General features: G+C 37.0%; 1 protein-coding gene across 1 annotated transcript; it reads right to left on the bottom strand.

The window, feature by feature from the left end:
- Nucleotides 1-478: 478 nt before the first annotated feature.
- Nucleotides 479-13,997, bottom strand: nfatc4 (nuclear factor of activated T cells 4). The gene is made up of 13 exons (XM_084119824.1): nucleotides 13,354-13,997; nucleotides 10,951-11,111; nucleotides 8,926-9,432; nucleotides 8,582-8,757; nucleotides 7,055-7,217; nucleotides 6,571-6,671; nucleotides 6,380-6,481; nucleotides 6,106-6,293; nucleotides 5,651-5,791; nucleotides 4,174-4,229; nucleotides 3,947-4,073; nucleotides 1,613-2,299; nucleotides 479-813 (listed from the first exon to the last, which is right to left on the bottom strand). Exons 1-13 carry the CDS (start codon nucleotides 13,487-13,489, stop codon nucleotides 743-745), a joined length of 2,616 nt encoding a protein of 871 aa, XP_083975950.1. The 5' UTR covers nucleotides 13,490-13,997; the 3' UTR covers nucleotides 479-742.
- Between the last annotated feature and the right edge of the window lie 837 nt (nucleotides 13,998-14,834).

The raw sequence follows: 14,834 nt of genomic DNA, 5'->3' as shown, positions 1-14,834 counted from the left end.
CCCTATCCCTAACCGTAAACCTAACCCTACCCATAAGTTATCCCTAAAATCATGGAAATAGGTAAATAACAGATTGAACTCTAACCCAACCCTGGTTGTAATTAAGGAATCAGGAAGATGTTTGCACGAGAAATCAGAAAACAGAAACTAGTCACAAATCACAAGTCCACATTGTCTTCTTACAATTCAGTGACTTTGAATTCAATGATTATACATTTGATATTCTCCCTTTACAAATATTTAGATGTTTGAAGGTTGTAATATTTCCTGTGTGGGGGCAGGGGTGAAGAAGTCACATTTAAACTACCAAGACACTGTGTACAAAGGACATGTTCAGTGATCCCACAAATAGACAGCAAAAATGAAGGCAGTTTCCCAGATAAAAAAAAAGGGAATGGGGAACATATTAAGGTTTTGTTTTACATTACCTGATCGTTAAATTAATTACCCCCATAAATGGACCTTTTAGAGATCAAAACATAATAATATAATGATAATTTATTTTGCATACAGATTAAAAACATTAGTTCCATTCAAATATGCAGTCAGGAAGCAGTAACAGTTACATACTTACAACTGTATGCCTGCCTTCTGTTTTACCACAGATTCCCCACTGAAGTAACGCAGTCTTTATTATTATTGCCATATTTTAGCAATATACCATAAAAAAATTATACAGAAAATGCTGATATGATATTATCTATACACTGATTATCATTGAACTACAGCTGAGAGGATGTTGTCATCCAGGTCGACTGTCCATGTGTGACTCCATCTGAAAGGATCTGATATCCTCTCCGATGAATTCAGTCACTGCAGGGATGAGAAATTATGGTAGAAATCATTTAATTGATTGATACAGATCTATCATGAGACTCTGGTTCTACTTAGCAAATCTCATTATGATTATCCATTTTCAAACTGTAAAATAATAATGTTGTGATGCCTAAATTCACTTGTAGCATTTAAAATGACTGAATTTAGTTTTTAGTGCTTTATTTAAAAAACTTGACAAAATAGCATAGAATTTTAGTATAAGCCTTTTATTAATTATTGGTCATAACATGAAATATAAATATTGGCTTATTGGTATCTATATCATGACATTCAGTATCATTAAATATTATAATAATATAATGTTTTAAATTCAATAATATGTAATACATTGTAATTTACCATTATCTACATAATATATTATATAATAATAAATTATTATTTTATATGATTACACTACCATTCAAAAGTTTGGGGTCATTTAGATTTGAAAGAGGTAATCAAGATTTGTTTAAAAAGTTCAAAAGAACAGCATTTATTTGAATGTATGCGTTCTTGCAGAATAAAAAAAATATTTCTTTAAAGAAATAAAAGAAAAAACTCTTCTGTGATACTATCTGCAACACTTTATTAGAGGTCAGAGCAGCACATGATGTTTGCGAAGAAGCATCTTTTAATTTTTTTAGACAAAAATATTAGTATAGAATTTTAATATGAGTCATGAGTCATTTACTGGTTATTGACCATAACATGAAAATAATTATTGGCTAATCGGTATCAGTCTGAATTTTAATATCAGTGCATCCCTAGCATCACACATAAAATCAATCATACCCACCTTCCTCTAATGTGATATGTTGCATCGGTGAAGGGCCCGTAAAGTCCGGGGGTCCCTCCAACTTCAGGCTAGAAGCGGTGTCTCTTTCAGCGGGGCGCATCTGGTGCTCCCAGCTCTCGTATTGGCCGTATGGAGGTGGACACAGGTCCTGATAGTGGCTAGTATTTGACGGAGGCGAGGAGCACATCTCTTGGGGGCAAGGACAGTGTGGATATGGGGAGTGAGAGAGCTGAGGAAGAGGCGAGGTGGAGATCGGACTGCTGGCAGGGAACGGGCTCAGAGAACAAGAGTGTGAGGGAGAAGGTGAAGAGGATAGATAGGGAGAGTCGAGCCACGGAGACGGGGAGGGGGAAAGAGGTTGTGAGGCTCTTGGGTACATAGGAGGAAGAAGCTCTGTGAAACCCAGCTCCAAGCTCTCAAAGCTAGGATGTCTTTCGGTCAGGGCACCGCGACCTCCACCATCCTCGATAACCTCTGGTTTCCGGCAGTAATCCTCCTGGTAGCCGTGCAAGGAGTAAGAGTACTCACTGGGATATGGAGGGAGGTGGAAAGACATGTTTCTGTCATCTACGGATAGGTCTGACCTCATGTCGACAGAGCTGCCGCTCTCCATAGGGCAAAGCGTCACCCCTTCCAGGGGCAAGATGGAGGGACGGGATAGGAGTGGATCCTCCTCTTTAAACATGACTAGAAAATGAGGAAAACACACAAGTCAAGATGGACATATTATGACATTTAGTGACTTTCCTGTGCACTCCCCATCTACCATTGGTCAGCCAAACAGATTTCCCCTCCCCCGAATTCACAACATTGGTTCAGCTGGTTTTGCATTAGAAAATATATTTTGTTTATCTATTTACATAGAGTTGTATAACACAACATTAAAGATGTATCATGACATTCAGAAAATTGTATATGTAATATTAAATAATGTAATTTATTCCTGTGATGGCAAAGCATCATTACTCCAGTCTTCAGTGTCTCGTGATCCTTCAGAAATCATTCTAATATGCTGATGTGGTGCTCAGAAAACACTTATTATCAATGCTAAAAACAGTTGTGCTGCTTAATATTTTTGTCGATTTTTGTGATACAATTTTTTAAGGATTCTTTAATGAACTAAGTTTATTTTAGAACAGCTGAAACCTTCTGTAACATTAGAAATGTTTTACTACAGGGCTACCAACTCTCACGCATTGAGCGTGAGACTCACGCAATTGACACTTTTCACACGCTCTCACGCCACACATTCATTTTCTCACGCACAGAAAAATTGCGGAGCAAAGAGGTACTTTTGATATTAAACTAATTCTCAGCTCTTAGATTCCGTCAATTTTATTACGAAATTCAGACAAAAATACGTTTGGCGCTTGTAAATGTGACGTGACAGATCGCTGAGCACCTCAGTTCAAGTGCACGTGAACCGATCATCACTTTTTTATTTAAAGATGCAGTACAATTTACCGAAAGTATACATAATATCGACCAATTAGTGTTTTTCAACCATGGAAAGAGGTCAATATAACAGCAGGAGAACAATTATGTCACATAACGTTACATTTACCTCAGGAAAGCCATTTAATGACCATATATGTTAATTGAATAGAAAAAATAGCTAGAGAGGAGATTTTGCTGAGCATTATATTACATTTTTATTATATTTTTACTTATGTCATTAAATAATTGTTATTATAACAAAAACTGCATTATATTTAATTTAATTTGTTATTTTTAACCTTTAAAAATACCAGCAGATTGGGCCCTCTATGTTTACAGCATTAGGTGAGATTATAAAATAAACATGTATCCAAATGAGTCAATATTGAATCAAAATCGGAATCAAATCACAATAATGGAATTGAAATCTTGAAATTTTTGTCAAGAAATAATAAAAACTGTATCCTATACCAGTCATTGTACAATGATAATATTGTAACATGTTGTCACTAAACTGCATAAAATTCTATTTAGTTACCAAATGTTTTGACAATCACAACTACACTTATTGTGATGCAATATTTGTTTTTACATATACACCCCGTCCCCCCCCCCAAAAAAAATCTCACTCCAAGCTAAACTCAAAAGTTGGCAGCCCTGTTACTATCAGAAAGACATTAATATTGCTCTTCTGTGATGCTATCTGGAACACTCTATTGGAGGTCAAAGCAGCACTTGAGTTGAACTCACTTTTAGATTATGAAAGAGAACAGGTTCATACACATGGCATGCAAAAGACATATTTTGCATTTCTTGTCAACAGCACCGATTAATACCATGCGCAGAGGGATTCTACCATGTAAAAACACAGCTAACTGCTGCCTGTGTAACACTCACTGGGCAGATATTTAAAGCAGTGTGTGCTGCTCCTCTTCCTCTTCCCATTGGACACGTACAGGCAGACAGATACTGGGTGGTTCAGTGAAAGATCATTATAGGCTGGCACTCGTACACACAGCAAATTCTGGACCATAAGTAAATATAGACAGAATTAGTCCATTTCCTTTCAAGTTCTACACAGAGTCTAACTCACAGAGTCATAGTTAAGTATATGGTCGATGTACCTCATTGCTTTTGTCCCTGTCCACATGTGCCTCCTCCTCCCACTGGACTTTGCCATCTAGAAATAAATAATAAAAATAAATACAACAACATCAGTGATTTTGTGATTTTATGGTGTTTTCTTCCTTATGCGCTCATGTAAGCTATAATGTACACTATCGTTAAAAAGTTTGGGGTTTCTTATGCTAAATAATGCTCTTTTTTTTTTAAAAACTCTTTTCTATTTTAATACATTTTAAAATGTAAAGTAATTTATTCCTGTGATGAAAAATATACATTTACTCCAGTCTTTAGAGTCACATGATCCTTCAGAAATCATTCTAATATGCTGATTTGGTGCTCAAAAAATGTATTATTAATTAGTTGCACTGCTTAATTTTGTGGAAACCATAATATATGTATTCAGGATTCTTTTGAGAATAGAAAGTTCAAAAGAACAGCATCTATTTGAAATATAATTTTTTGTAACAATGTAAAAGTCTTAAGTGTCACTTTTAAATTTAATACATCCTGGCTAAAAAAAAGTATTAGGGTACATTTAAACGACATACAAAACGAATACAAACGCTGTATTATGCATGCCAGGCCAGTAGTTGGCGATGTCACATTGACTGAACACGTAATACGCATGCACATGACGTCACCATTTCACAAATTCTCGTTTTTGTAGTTAACATAGCTGCGTTTCCACCGAAATTACTCGGACCAATTTGTCCCAGGAACTTTTTTACCAGGAACTTTTTTCCTAGACCTAGAACCGTAGACCTGTTGCTAGCCGCGTTTCCACCGCGGTCTAAAGTACCGTGAAGATTAGGCAAATAGTCCGGTGACGTAGGACTGGAACTTTACAGTTCCCACTGGATTTCATCCTCTGAATTTGAGCTTAATAAAGCCTGAACCTCGTCGTCAGACCATCGGCCATATTTTTTAAACTTCATTGTTGATTCGAATAGCAGACGACTGTTACTGCACGCACACTGCAACAGATGGTGGTTGAATAAAATGCTGTAACAGATGGTGGTTGATTAAAATGCTGCGTGGAGTCAACCAATCAAAATGTGGCATAAACTCAACCAATCAGCATGTTCAGCACCCAAGTCCCACCCCTGAAAGTTCCTGAACTTTGAAAAAGCACTACCTCGCAAGCAGGGACTTTCGGAGGGGGAAATATTTACCCGGAACTTCATTTAGACCCTGGTTCCTGCGGTGTAAACACACCGAGTACCACCCCAAAGTTCCTAGTTCCTGGGAGAAGTTCCTGCGGTGGAAATGCGGCTCATGATGACAAAAACAGTATTGTTTTCAAAAACTTGAAACTCGTTTTCAAAAGTTTGCGTTTTCATCCCCCAAAACGCTGTTGTCGTGTAATTGAAAAATATTCCGGTTTTGGTTTAAAAAGGTGTAGTAGGTGTAAAGAAAAACAGCTTTAATTTTTTTTTATGCTTGAAAATGTGCATTATTGTAGGCCTACTCGAATACCTGGTCCTCTCTCCATAAAGAAGACTCTGGAGGTGGGTAGAAAGTTAGTCCCACCAAGAAGCAGTTCCTCCCCTCCCTCTGTTGAACAGGAAGTAAGACTGACAGACTCCACTACAGGAAGCTCCTGTGCAGAGCGCTGTGCTGCAGGCAGAAACAAGCATACATTTAAGCTTAAATCTGAGTGAACATCAAATGAAGATTGTTCAATGTGTACAAAGAGTGACTAAATGATGCTGGTATTTAGAGAAAATTGTGCTTAATTTATAAAAAGACGTTTAATAAAAAAAAGAAAAAGATAAAAAGCATTTAATTGACTTGATGTTTGAAACAGTATTATGTATGCTCATCAAAATGCACTTTTAAAAAGTGTATAGGACGAAATTAAAAAGTGAAAGTGGTAACTTACACATAGGAGTCGCAGTTAAACATGCATAATTGTGATTTGCTTCACTCACAGCATTCAATGGGTAAAGAGGCGACCTGAAGGGCTAAGACTCGTCCTGGGGGGACGATGGGCGGAGACAGCGGGAGGTGTGTGCGGAACACCAAGCGCACTCGAGTGTTCTTTCTTCCTACATCCGTCTCTCCTTTCCGGAGTTCAATGTCGGAGTTCCTCAGCTTTAGAATACCTGCACAGTCAATGCTGAGAGGCAATCACAGGAATTCATGTATGAGCACTTACTGAGGTGTTTATGACATTTAATCAGAGGTCAAATGTCTCTTTCTCACAGGGCAGTCATGTTGTTCTCCGGGTTGAGTGGGATGTCCAGGAGTTTGGTGCCAGCCTGGACGCTCTCCTGACTAGCTGTGCCTACCATCTTCCCTGTTACTCTGTGTGAGAGACAAGTATATCACATGTCAAGCCATGGATCAACCAAAAACACTTTTGTTCAATACTGTGCAATATCATAGAGTTTTACCTATGTATTTGATAAAAAGGATGAGGACGTATTGATCTGTCATCGGCAGTTCCTACAAACACCTGTAAGGAGAGCGGCTGTCTCTCAGTGTAACCTACGAGCTGGATGCCAGAGAGAAAAGAGCAAAAAATGTATATAAATTCAATAATTTCGAATAAATTATTTATACTCTATATCTAATTATCTAAATACAGTAATACAACAGAAAAGTACACACACACACACACACACACACACACACACACATATGTGTGTGTGTGTGTGTAATTTTTCATATAATATATATATATATATATATATAGTATATATATATATATACACACACACACACAATAACACTTTGTTAATAATACTGAAATACGATAGTTTTTCTTTCTTGAATGGTAAAATGCCACACACTTACAAAGCAAGTCACACACCTATGATGTAACGGTACATACTGTACAGGATTGTACATTAATTATAGCTTATGAGCGTTACTAACCTTCACCACTGGATGGCCTCCAGGTGATGCCTTTACTGCTCCTCGACTTCCTTCAGTTTCATAATGAGCGCGATGGTGTGGTCTGGGTTGTACCTCTATACGCAGTTCATACTGGTCAAACTGTGAAGGAAGTGGCCAGTCAAGTGGTGGCAGTGCATTAGATCTGTGGAAGTATTAAGGAAGCAGAGTTGATTATCTAAGACATTATTCTGATTTCTATCAGAATGTAAATCTAAAGTAGTGAGCAAAACAGTAGGTTTAGTATGCTACATTTTATCACATGACCTCAGTATGTTGTCACATAACCTCATCATGATGCATGTTTAATTCAGAAAATTGCATAACTTTATAATCTTGGCAATTTTGTGTAAAGATGTCATAACTGATTAAATAATCAGTTAGGAAAGTGGATCATGACTCACTGATCATAACATCATTGATATTGCTTCTATTTTATCCATCACACTGGAAATGAAATGTCAAATTGTGTGCATTACATTGTGGGATACAATAATCTACAGTATTCCAATGTACTTTTTTTTTTACTTTTAGCATTTCTGCAGTATACAGTATGTATACTGTGCATAAAATTCTGTATTCACTGAATACCCGAATTAACTACTACATTTAGCAGAATGCTCAGTATACAAAAGAGCTTATTGCATGGAATCCTAAATTATATATATTTTTTTAAATAATCCATTTATAGATAGATAGATAGATAGATAGATAGATAGATAGATAGAGACTCTGCATAGCCTTACAGAGCGTGCTGATGACGTGTGATGTCTGCGCGAGCAGGGTTTATGGAAATACATATGTTGACAGACAGGTAGGACATCGTATGATTGCATTCGGAACGAACATTTTTTGGTCCTGCATGAGACTTCCGCAGAAGATATAAAGAGTATACATGTTTTAATATTTAGACCACTTCTGTTGTGAAGAGAGTTTCACCCAGTATAACAAGAAGTGTTTGTTGAAAAATAATTGTTTAACACTTTACAATAAGGTTTCATTAGTTAACTACATTAGTTAACATGAACTAATAATGAACTGCACTTCTACAGCATTTATTAATCGTTGTTAATGTTAATTTCAACATTTACAAACACATTATTAAATCAAAAGTTATATTTGTTAACATTAGTTAATGCACTGTGAAATAACATGAACAAACAATGAACAGCTGGAATTTGATTAACTAACATTAACTAAGATGAACAAATTCAGTAACAAATCTATTGCTCATGGTTAGATCGTTAGTTAATACATTAACTAATGTAAGCAAATGAAACCTTATTGTAAAGTGTTACCAAAAATTGCCTACCTTGCCCTATCTTTAAACTTTAATTATTTAAAAATACAACCTGATGAGGTCATGTGATATCATATCAATGTAGCGTACTGCAGTTGAAATGTTTGCATACTGTTTCAAATACTATTTTAAGTATTAGGCAGTATTCTGTTCTAAACAACTCCTTAACATAAAAAGTGGAAAATGAAACATAAGAGATGTGTGCTAACCTAAAGAGAGGACTGTGAGCGCAGGCCCTGGTTCTGCCCCAGCCCAGAGCAGGAGGCACAGACAGGTAGTCCATCCCTAGTGTGGGGGCATCCCTTCTCAGCTGAGCGACCTCTGGGAGGGGGCAGGTAGAGTTCTGAATGGGGGTCAGCTCTGGTTCAATATCTCTTGATGACACCTGGATTGGCACACATATTGTGAACACCCAGAAACACATCAATATGGTCATGTCACAGAGATAATTCTTCAAATGACACACTAATTTCTTTGTTTGATTAGAATGGACCATCAGCGAATGACCACAAGAATGGACCATCAGTGAGTTTAAGGATTTCAAGAGCATCACCTGTTCCAGGGAGGTTTTCCTGGTCTTCTGTGGGATGTTGAGCTCACAGCTCGCTGGAGCCTGAGACTGAGACGAGGTTTCTCCCGCATCTGGGAAGGAAGAGAGATCCTCAGAGTAGCTGCTTCTGCGGGAGGTGCTGGGGGAGGCCATTGGGGAGTTCCTGCGCTTTTTGCCCCCAGGAGACGTAGGGCGCGAGGAGGGCGATAGGCAGAAGTGGGCAGCAGCTTCACTCAGCTCCTCCTCCTCCACCAGGAGAGAGTCACAGCTGGAAGCTGGACTCAGCCATCCACGAGATGAGGAACTGGAAGCAGGGCTGGGGCTGGGGCTGAGGGAACCTGCCCCTGTCATGACATCACGGTAGGAATCCAGCAGGGGCAGGTATAGACGCTCCCTGTCCCAGCCACCCCCACTGTCCCAGTAACTTCCCCCCGCTGGGCCTGAGTCATCTTCAGGGGAGATAGTGGTGATCTGGATACTAGGGCACTCAAGCACTCTAGAATCTGATACCTAAAATAATTGTGATATTATTGAACTACCACAACAGCGCTGCAACACAACTGATGAATCTACAGCATGACCAAAACAGACAGCAATGTTGTCCTTTTTATGGATGAATGCAGTTCTTTTTAGTCAACCAAAAACATACTGCACAATCAGTGTTCGGATTCCTGAACTGTGTGACTTTTATGCATGTTACTATTAGTAAATCAAACACACAGTTCACAACTACCTAGTTTTAAATCAGTGTAGTTACTGACTATGCAGTGTTATTTTGTATTATTTATATACTATTATAGCATTTATTATTATCTGGAACTAGTTTTTATTTGAATATTATTTAGTTCACTTTAGTTTTAGTTTAAATTTGAATAACTGTGTTGTCCTTTCCATTCATTTTTATTAAGGTTTATCAAGCTTTAAATATTGTTTATATGTCTACGTGGTGTTTTTAATGTTTTAAGACAAACCATTTGTAAATTCATAAGTCAACACCATTGCTGAGTATTTTCTCCTTAAAACTGCAGCGAACCAAACAGTCTCTAAAACGCAGTTTGAAATCGCTGGTGTTTATGGTTAAAGTTTTTTAAGTTTAAACTTGTCATCTAATATTTATATTTTGTTTTCTTTCAGCTTTATTTTAATTAGTTCAAGGTTTAGTTAACAATAACAGCAATGCTCATATGATAATGTGTTATTAAAGATTTTCACCCATTATGAAGTTTTTAATTTTTAAATGAAATGTTATTGAATAAAATGTGTTACCTGATTGTTTGTTTTATATTGTTGTATAGTAAAAGGCTAATATGGAACTGCATTTATGCTAAGTCAATTAAAAAGTCACACATCTTTTACAATAACTGTTTTTAAATGTACTTATTATTTGAACAAATAAGATAAAATAAATAAATAATAATTATAACTTTTCTCATAATTTGACAATGGAATTGCATTTTTTTTTTTCTAAATGTCTTTTTTTCTCCAGAAAAAGTACTAAAAGAATCATTAATGGATCTATTAGGGAACCAGAATTGTTATGAGGAATCAGAAGCGGAACCAGATTTTCTTTGATTCTACATCCTATTTGCAACCCTGTTTATTACATGTTTTTGAGTTTCAAAGAAAAAGGTCTTGATTTTATCCATCAGAACAAGATTACAAAGACAAACATGTTTTGTTTTGGATAATAATTTGCAGATGAATGACATACAATATGGCCAGAAACATGTATTAAATAAATAGGGTCGATTCTGGTTTTGTGTTGATTTTAAATGCTAAAGGACACTCAAAATTTAATTTGAACTCTGACATTTATCTACAGACCTTATGTGCCAAAATAAAAAAATGCAGGTCAGGTCCTGGCAACCGAATCTGTTCACAATAAACATTACTGGGCAACAAAAATGAACTCCTGAAATTAAAACCAGACATCTGGATTTATTTTGCCATAATTAATCACAATGTGTAACATTATCCTAGTATCAGGATGTTCTAGAAATCTACAATTCAGGCAAATGTGCTTCCCACCTGTATTGATCTTGCTGGTAGACTCTCGTAAGTGCCACTGAACTCCCTGACTAATGCCCGCCTGGGGGGTGGCGAATGCATCCCAACTCTGCGGCCGGCTGACTGCGGAGGCAAGGGGATACCCATGGGCTCGCCAGCCTGTGTGGAAGTCAAGTGGGTATCTGGTGGCAAAAAAAAAAAAAAGATTATTGTACATAGCAAATCACATGCTTTTTGAGCTACAAGTATGTGCATATGGGATAAACAATTACTGAAACATGAGACACAAGGCCACTTAATAGAAAATCATAACAAACACAGGGAAGCCTTTGTGGAAACGTCATTTATTATTTCCACAAGTACACACAGACTTGTTTACCTCAGAACACATCCATAAGGTTTTCCAAATGGGGTGATTTCTGAAATCTCTCAACTCTCAAAACTACAATCTGCCACACCAAATCATTAGCATAGCAATGACAGTTTACACAAAAATGCCACAGTTTCTTTATTTTTTTTTTGTCTTGAGGATGCTTTTTTGTTCCTACCCTTGTGCTTCACAATAATTCATCTTAATAATTTAGGTTAATTTAGCTTAAATTAACACATTTGTCTGATAGAATGTTTCAGATATTATAAAAGCTACTTTAAAATCAACTTATCGCACCGGTAAAAGCCCTCATTTGCCGTCACTGCTCTATTGTTGTGGTAAACTATGATTAACAAATTAAATGTTTGTAGGGGCAATTTTAAAGTTCAAAATTTAGAACCTACTCAGCAAGTTCTAATCCTTAAAGTTGTTAATATGATGTAGGGCACAAGTAAATAAATAATTATATATGGCAACGCTTAAGAACATAGTAAACATCTGAAGAAAGCACTTGCGGTAAAAGGCAGCAAAGTGATGCGGTGTGTGTGGACGGAAACCTGAGGTGCATGTTTCTACAACTTCATGCCAATATGAAGGCGGAGGATGGGTGTACAACAGAATGTGTGCCAGGAGGGGGAAACAGGGTAGAGAAAAGGAGGGAATATTGGAGGGAGGTATCTAAATGCATGCTCAGTAAACAGAGATTGAGGGTTCGGGTCCAGATGGCAGCTGTTAACTCTGCTCACACGCACAGCTGATTAAAAACACATTGCGCTGTGCTCCACACTTACCCATAAACACACGCACACTTCAGCGGATAAAACTTAGTTACACGGGCAGTGAGTCAGACTACATGAACATATAAGAATTCTTTAGAGAAATGTTTCCATGTTTTGTGCCTTTTTTTAAAGTCAAGACATTCAAAAAGTCTCCTAAAATATGCACAAAAAGTGTACTGTCAATGGGTCAATGACAAATAAGAATCAAGTTCATGTATTTTAAAAAATATTAAACATTTTTACACAAAACATTGAAGTAATGACTATATATAAAAATGTCAACTGGTCTAACCATCATCATGTAAAAAACTCATATTTTCCTTCCACCTATAATTAAGTAGTGTCCACAACTTATCGTTATTTTTAAAAACGTTATAAACCTGTCAGTGCAAAAAAATATTGTATGCCTATAAATGTTTGAGCCTTGATTTTATATTATGACCTGAACAAAGTGTTCCCCTTTCATAAAAGGTGAAAATTTGTTTTGGACACAACCATGACAACCGTCTTCACTGTTTATTATTTTCTTGTCACGTGACATCAAAATTATTTGCCAGATAAACTTTTTTTTCTTCTTCAAAATATTCATAATATTATAATGCAAAATCGCTTCACAGCAAATTTAAATAATAATAATAATAATAATAATAATAATGAGTAAAACTACATGTGCCAACTTGTTATGGGTGGATGGTTTTTTATGAGGTATTATTAGTTGTTCGGGCAGTTACAACACCTAGACATTTTTGACAACTATAACAGAAATACTTTTAATTCAAAAAATGAAAATATGTTCATTAGGCCAATAGAGTGTGGGGCCCCTCAAAAGGTCTGTGCCCGGCCCTGTATGTATATATATATATATATATATATATATATATATATATATGTATATGTATATATATGTATATATATATGTATATATATATATATATATATATATATATATATATATATATATATATATATATATATATATGTATATATATATATATATATATATATATCCTATATATTGTGCATATTCTGTAGGATTCTGATATAATGACTGAAACAGTATATTTTATCCAAAGCTACTTACGCCGCACTTAAAGCAACCTATTATAAATGTATTGACTGTTTAAGGGGACAACGGTTATCATTTTATATAGATTATGATTTACGGTTTTTGCACCTAAGACATCGGTTACCAGCCCAGATCTATAACCACTCATATGCACCATCCCAATAGGCTACCTATTGGTTCTTCTCCACCCTTCCATCTTTCACACATACCGGCTGGCTCATGATGCGTCTGGCCGCTCTCGGTCTCCTCTGGGCCGCAGCGGCTCTGGCGCGGCGGATCCTCCTCGAACACGAGCTTGAACTCGAACTCTCCCTCCTCCCATCCCGAGCCCGGCGCGGCCCCCATCTCTGACTCCGAGAAAAATACGACCGAGACCGGCGACAGAGAAATCACTGACCCTCTCTCACTTCTCAATATCGGCTCCGTCTAAAACTAATGGGAGCCATACAGCTTTTCCAGAAAGTCACTGTGCGCGATCCACTTTCTCCTTCGTGCGCCTTCCTTGTATTAGGCTACATTAAAGAATTAAAAGTTATCCTCAAGTTGAAGTATCACATTTGCATTGACCATTTTCTTATTTCCGCATCGCTCTTGCTGTTTAACAGTTGCACATCTCTTTATCTAACTTTTTCTTCCCTGTAGATTCGCTTGCGATTTCCGTGACAGTCGGTTATTATAACTTCATCTCACGAACTTCCATCGTCCAGAACAGTCCATATTCACAGCCTCAACTCCCACATACGTTCACGTTCAATAACAAATATCCGAAGAATTTACATTCATACCATCACTCCTCCACCAGCATAGAACAAAAAAGTTATATGTAGTTCTTTTTCGTTCTTTACCCTTAATTGCCTTTGGGCGGGTTCTTCGGTACCGTTACTCTCTCCCAATTGGCTATTTGACCTGTCAATCAACAGACCTTAACTTTACATGCCCGCTTTTGCTGCATAGTGTGTTGATTGGTCAGTGAGTACAACTACATATTTTAGGGTGAACTGTGAAGTATAACTTTATGATACCCACAAGAATCTATTCCAACACACATTTTTAAAAGCAGAAACACATTCTCTTCTGCCTAATAGAGAATTCCCTGGACAGACACCAGCGAAAGTCTTGTCTGGCAAACAGGTTCTGAGAAAAACATATTTCATATTCCTTTTCCACATGCTTAAACATAGTGGCTATTTTTGTTTTAGACAAGATCCTGATGCTGAAAGTTTGTCCATCTATGACGCCATAACTACAGTCATTCTCTCTCTCTCTCTCTCTCTCTCTCTCTCTCTCTCTCTCTCTCCCCCATCATACTTTCCCCCTTCAATGTCCCTCCCCTTCCTTTTCCCCAACTCTTTATCCCAGTTCTCCCTCCTTTTCCTCCCCCTGTAAGATCTGTTTCTCATTATCCTCTGTAGTCTGCACTCTGTCTGAGATGGGAGATGAAAAACTTAAATAAACATGTTCTCTCTCTCCCTCTTTCTGCTTTCTGACAATTCTCACAATAATTACCTTTTGTCTTATTTTAAAGCTTGTCTCAAGTTTGATGCTTAGAAGTGAGCTTTCCATGGCATCTGTTGCTTGATAAGTTGATGTACAGAGGCATCTGGCTGGGATTCATCAGTACTGGAATTACATTCCCATTTAATTTAGTGATGGGAACCATAATTCTGGGAGAGAATAGAGCATAAAGAAT

This window comes from Abramis brama, assembly GCF_963993115.1.
Source record: "Abramis brama genome assembly, chromosome: 7".
Classification (NCBI taxonomy): Eukaryota; Metazoa; Chordata; class Actinopteri; order Cypriniformes; family Leuciscidae; genus Abramis; species Abramis brama.
Note: the sequence above shows the minus strand (reverse complement) of the source record. Positions and strands in the feature narration are given on the sequence as shown.

What these genes read in the sequence shown, in the direction of transcription:
- nfatc4 (XM_084119824.1), bottom strand. Translation starts at nt 13,489, where the DNA reads ATGGGGGCCGCGCCGGGCTCGGGATGGGAGGAGGGAGAGTTCGAGTTC. An exon ending in CTCTTTACCCATTGAATGCT is followed by an intron (nt 5,792 to 6,105) that starts GTGAGTGAAGCA and finishes TTCTGCCTGCAG; the next exon opens with CACAGCGCTCTGCACAGGAG. An exon ending in ACAGGGACAAAAGCAATGAG is followed by an intron (nt 4,074 to 4,173) that starts GTACATCGACCA and finishes CTTATGGTCCAG; the next exon opens with AATTTGCTGTGTGTACGAGT.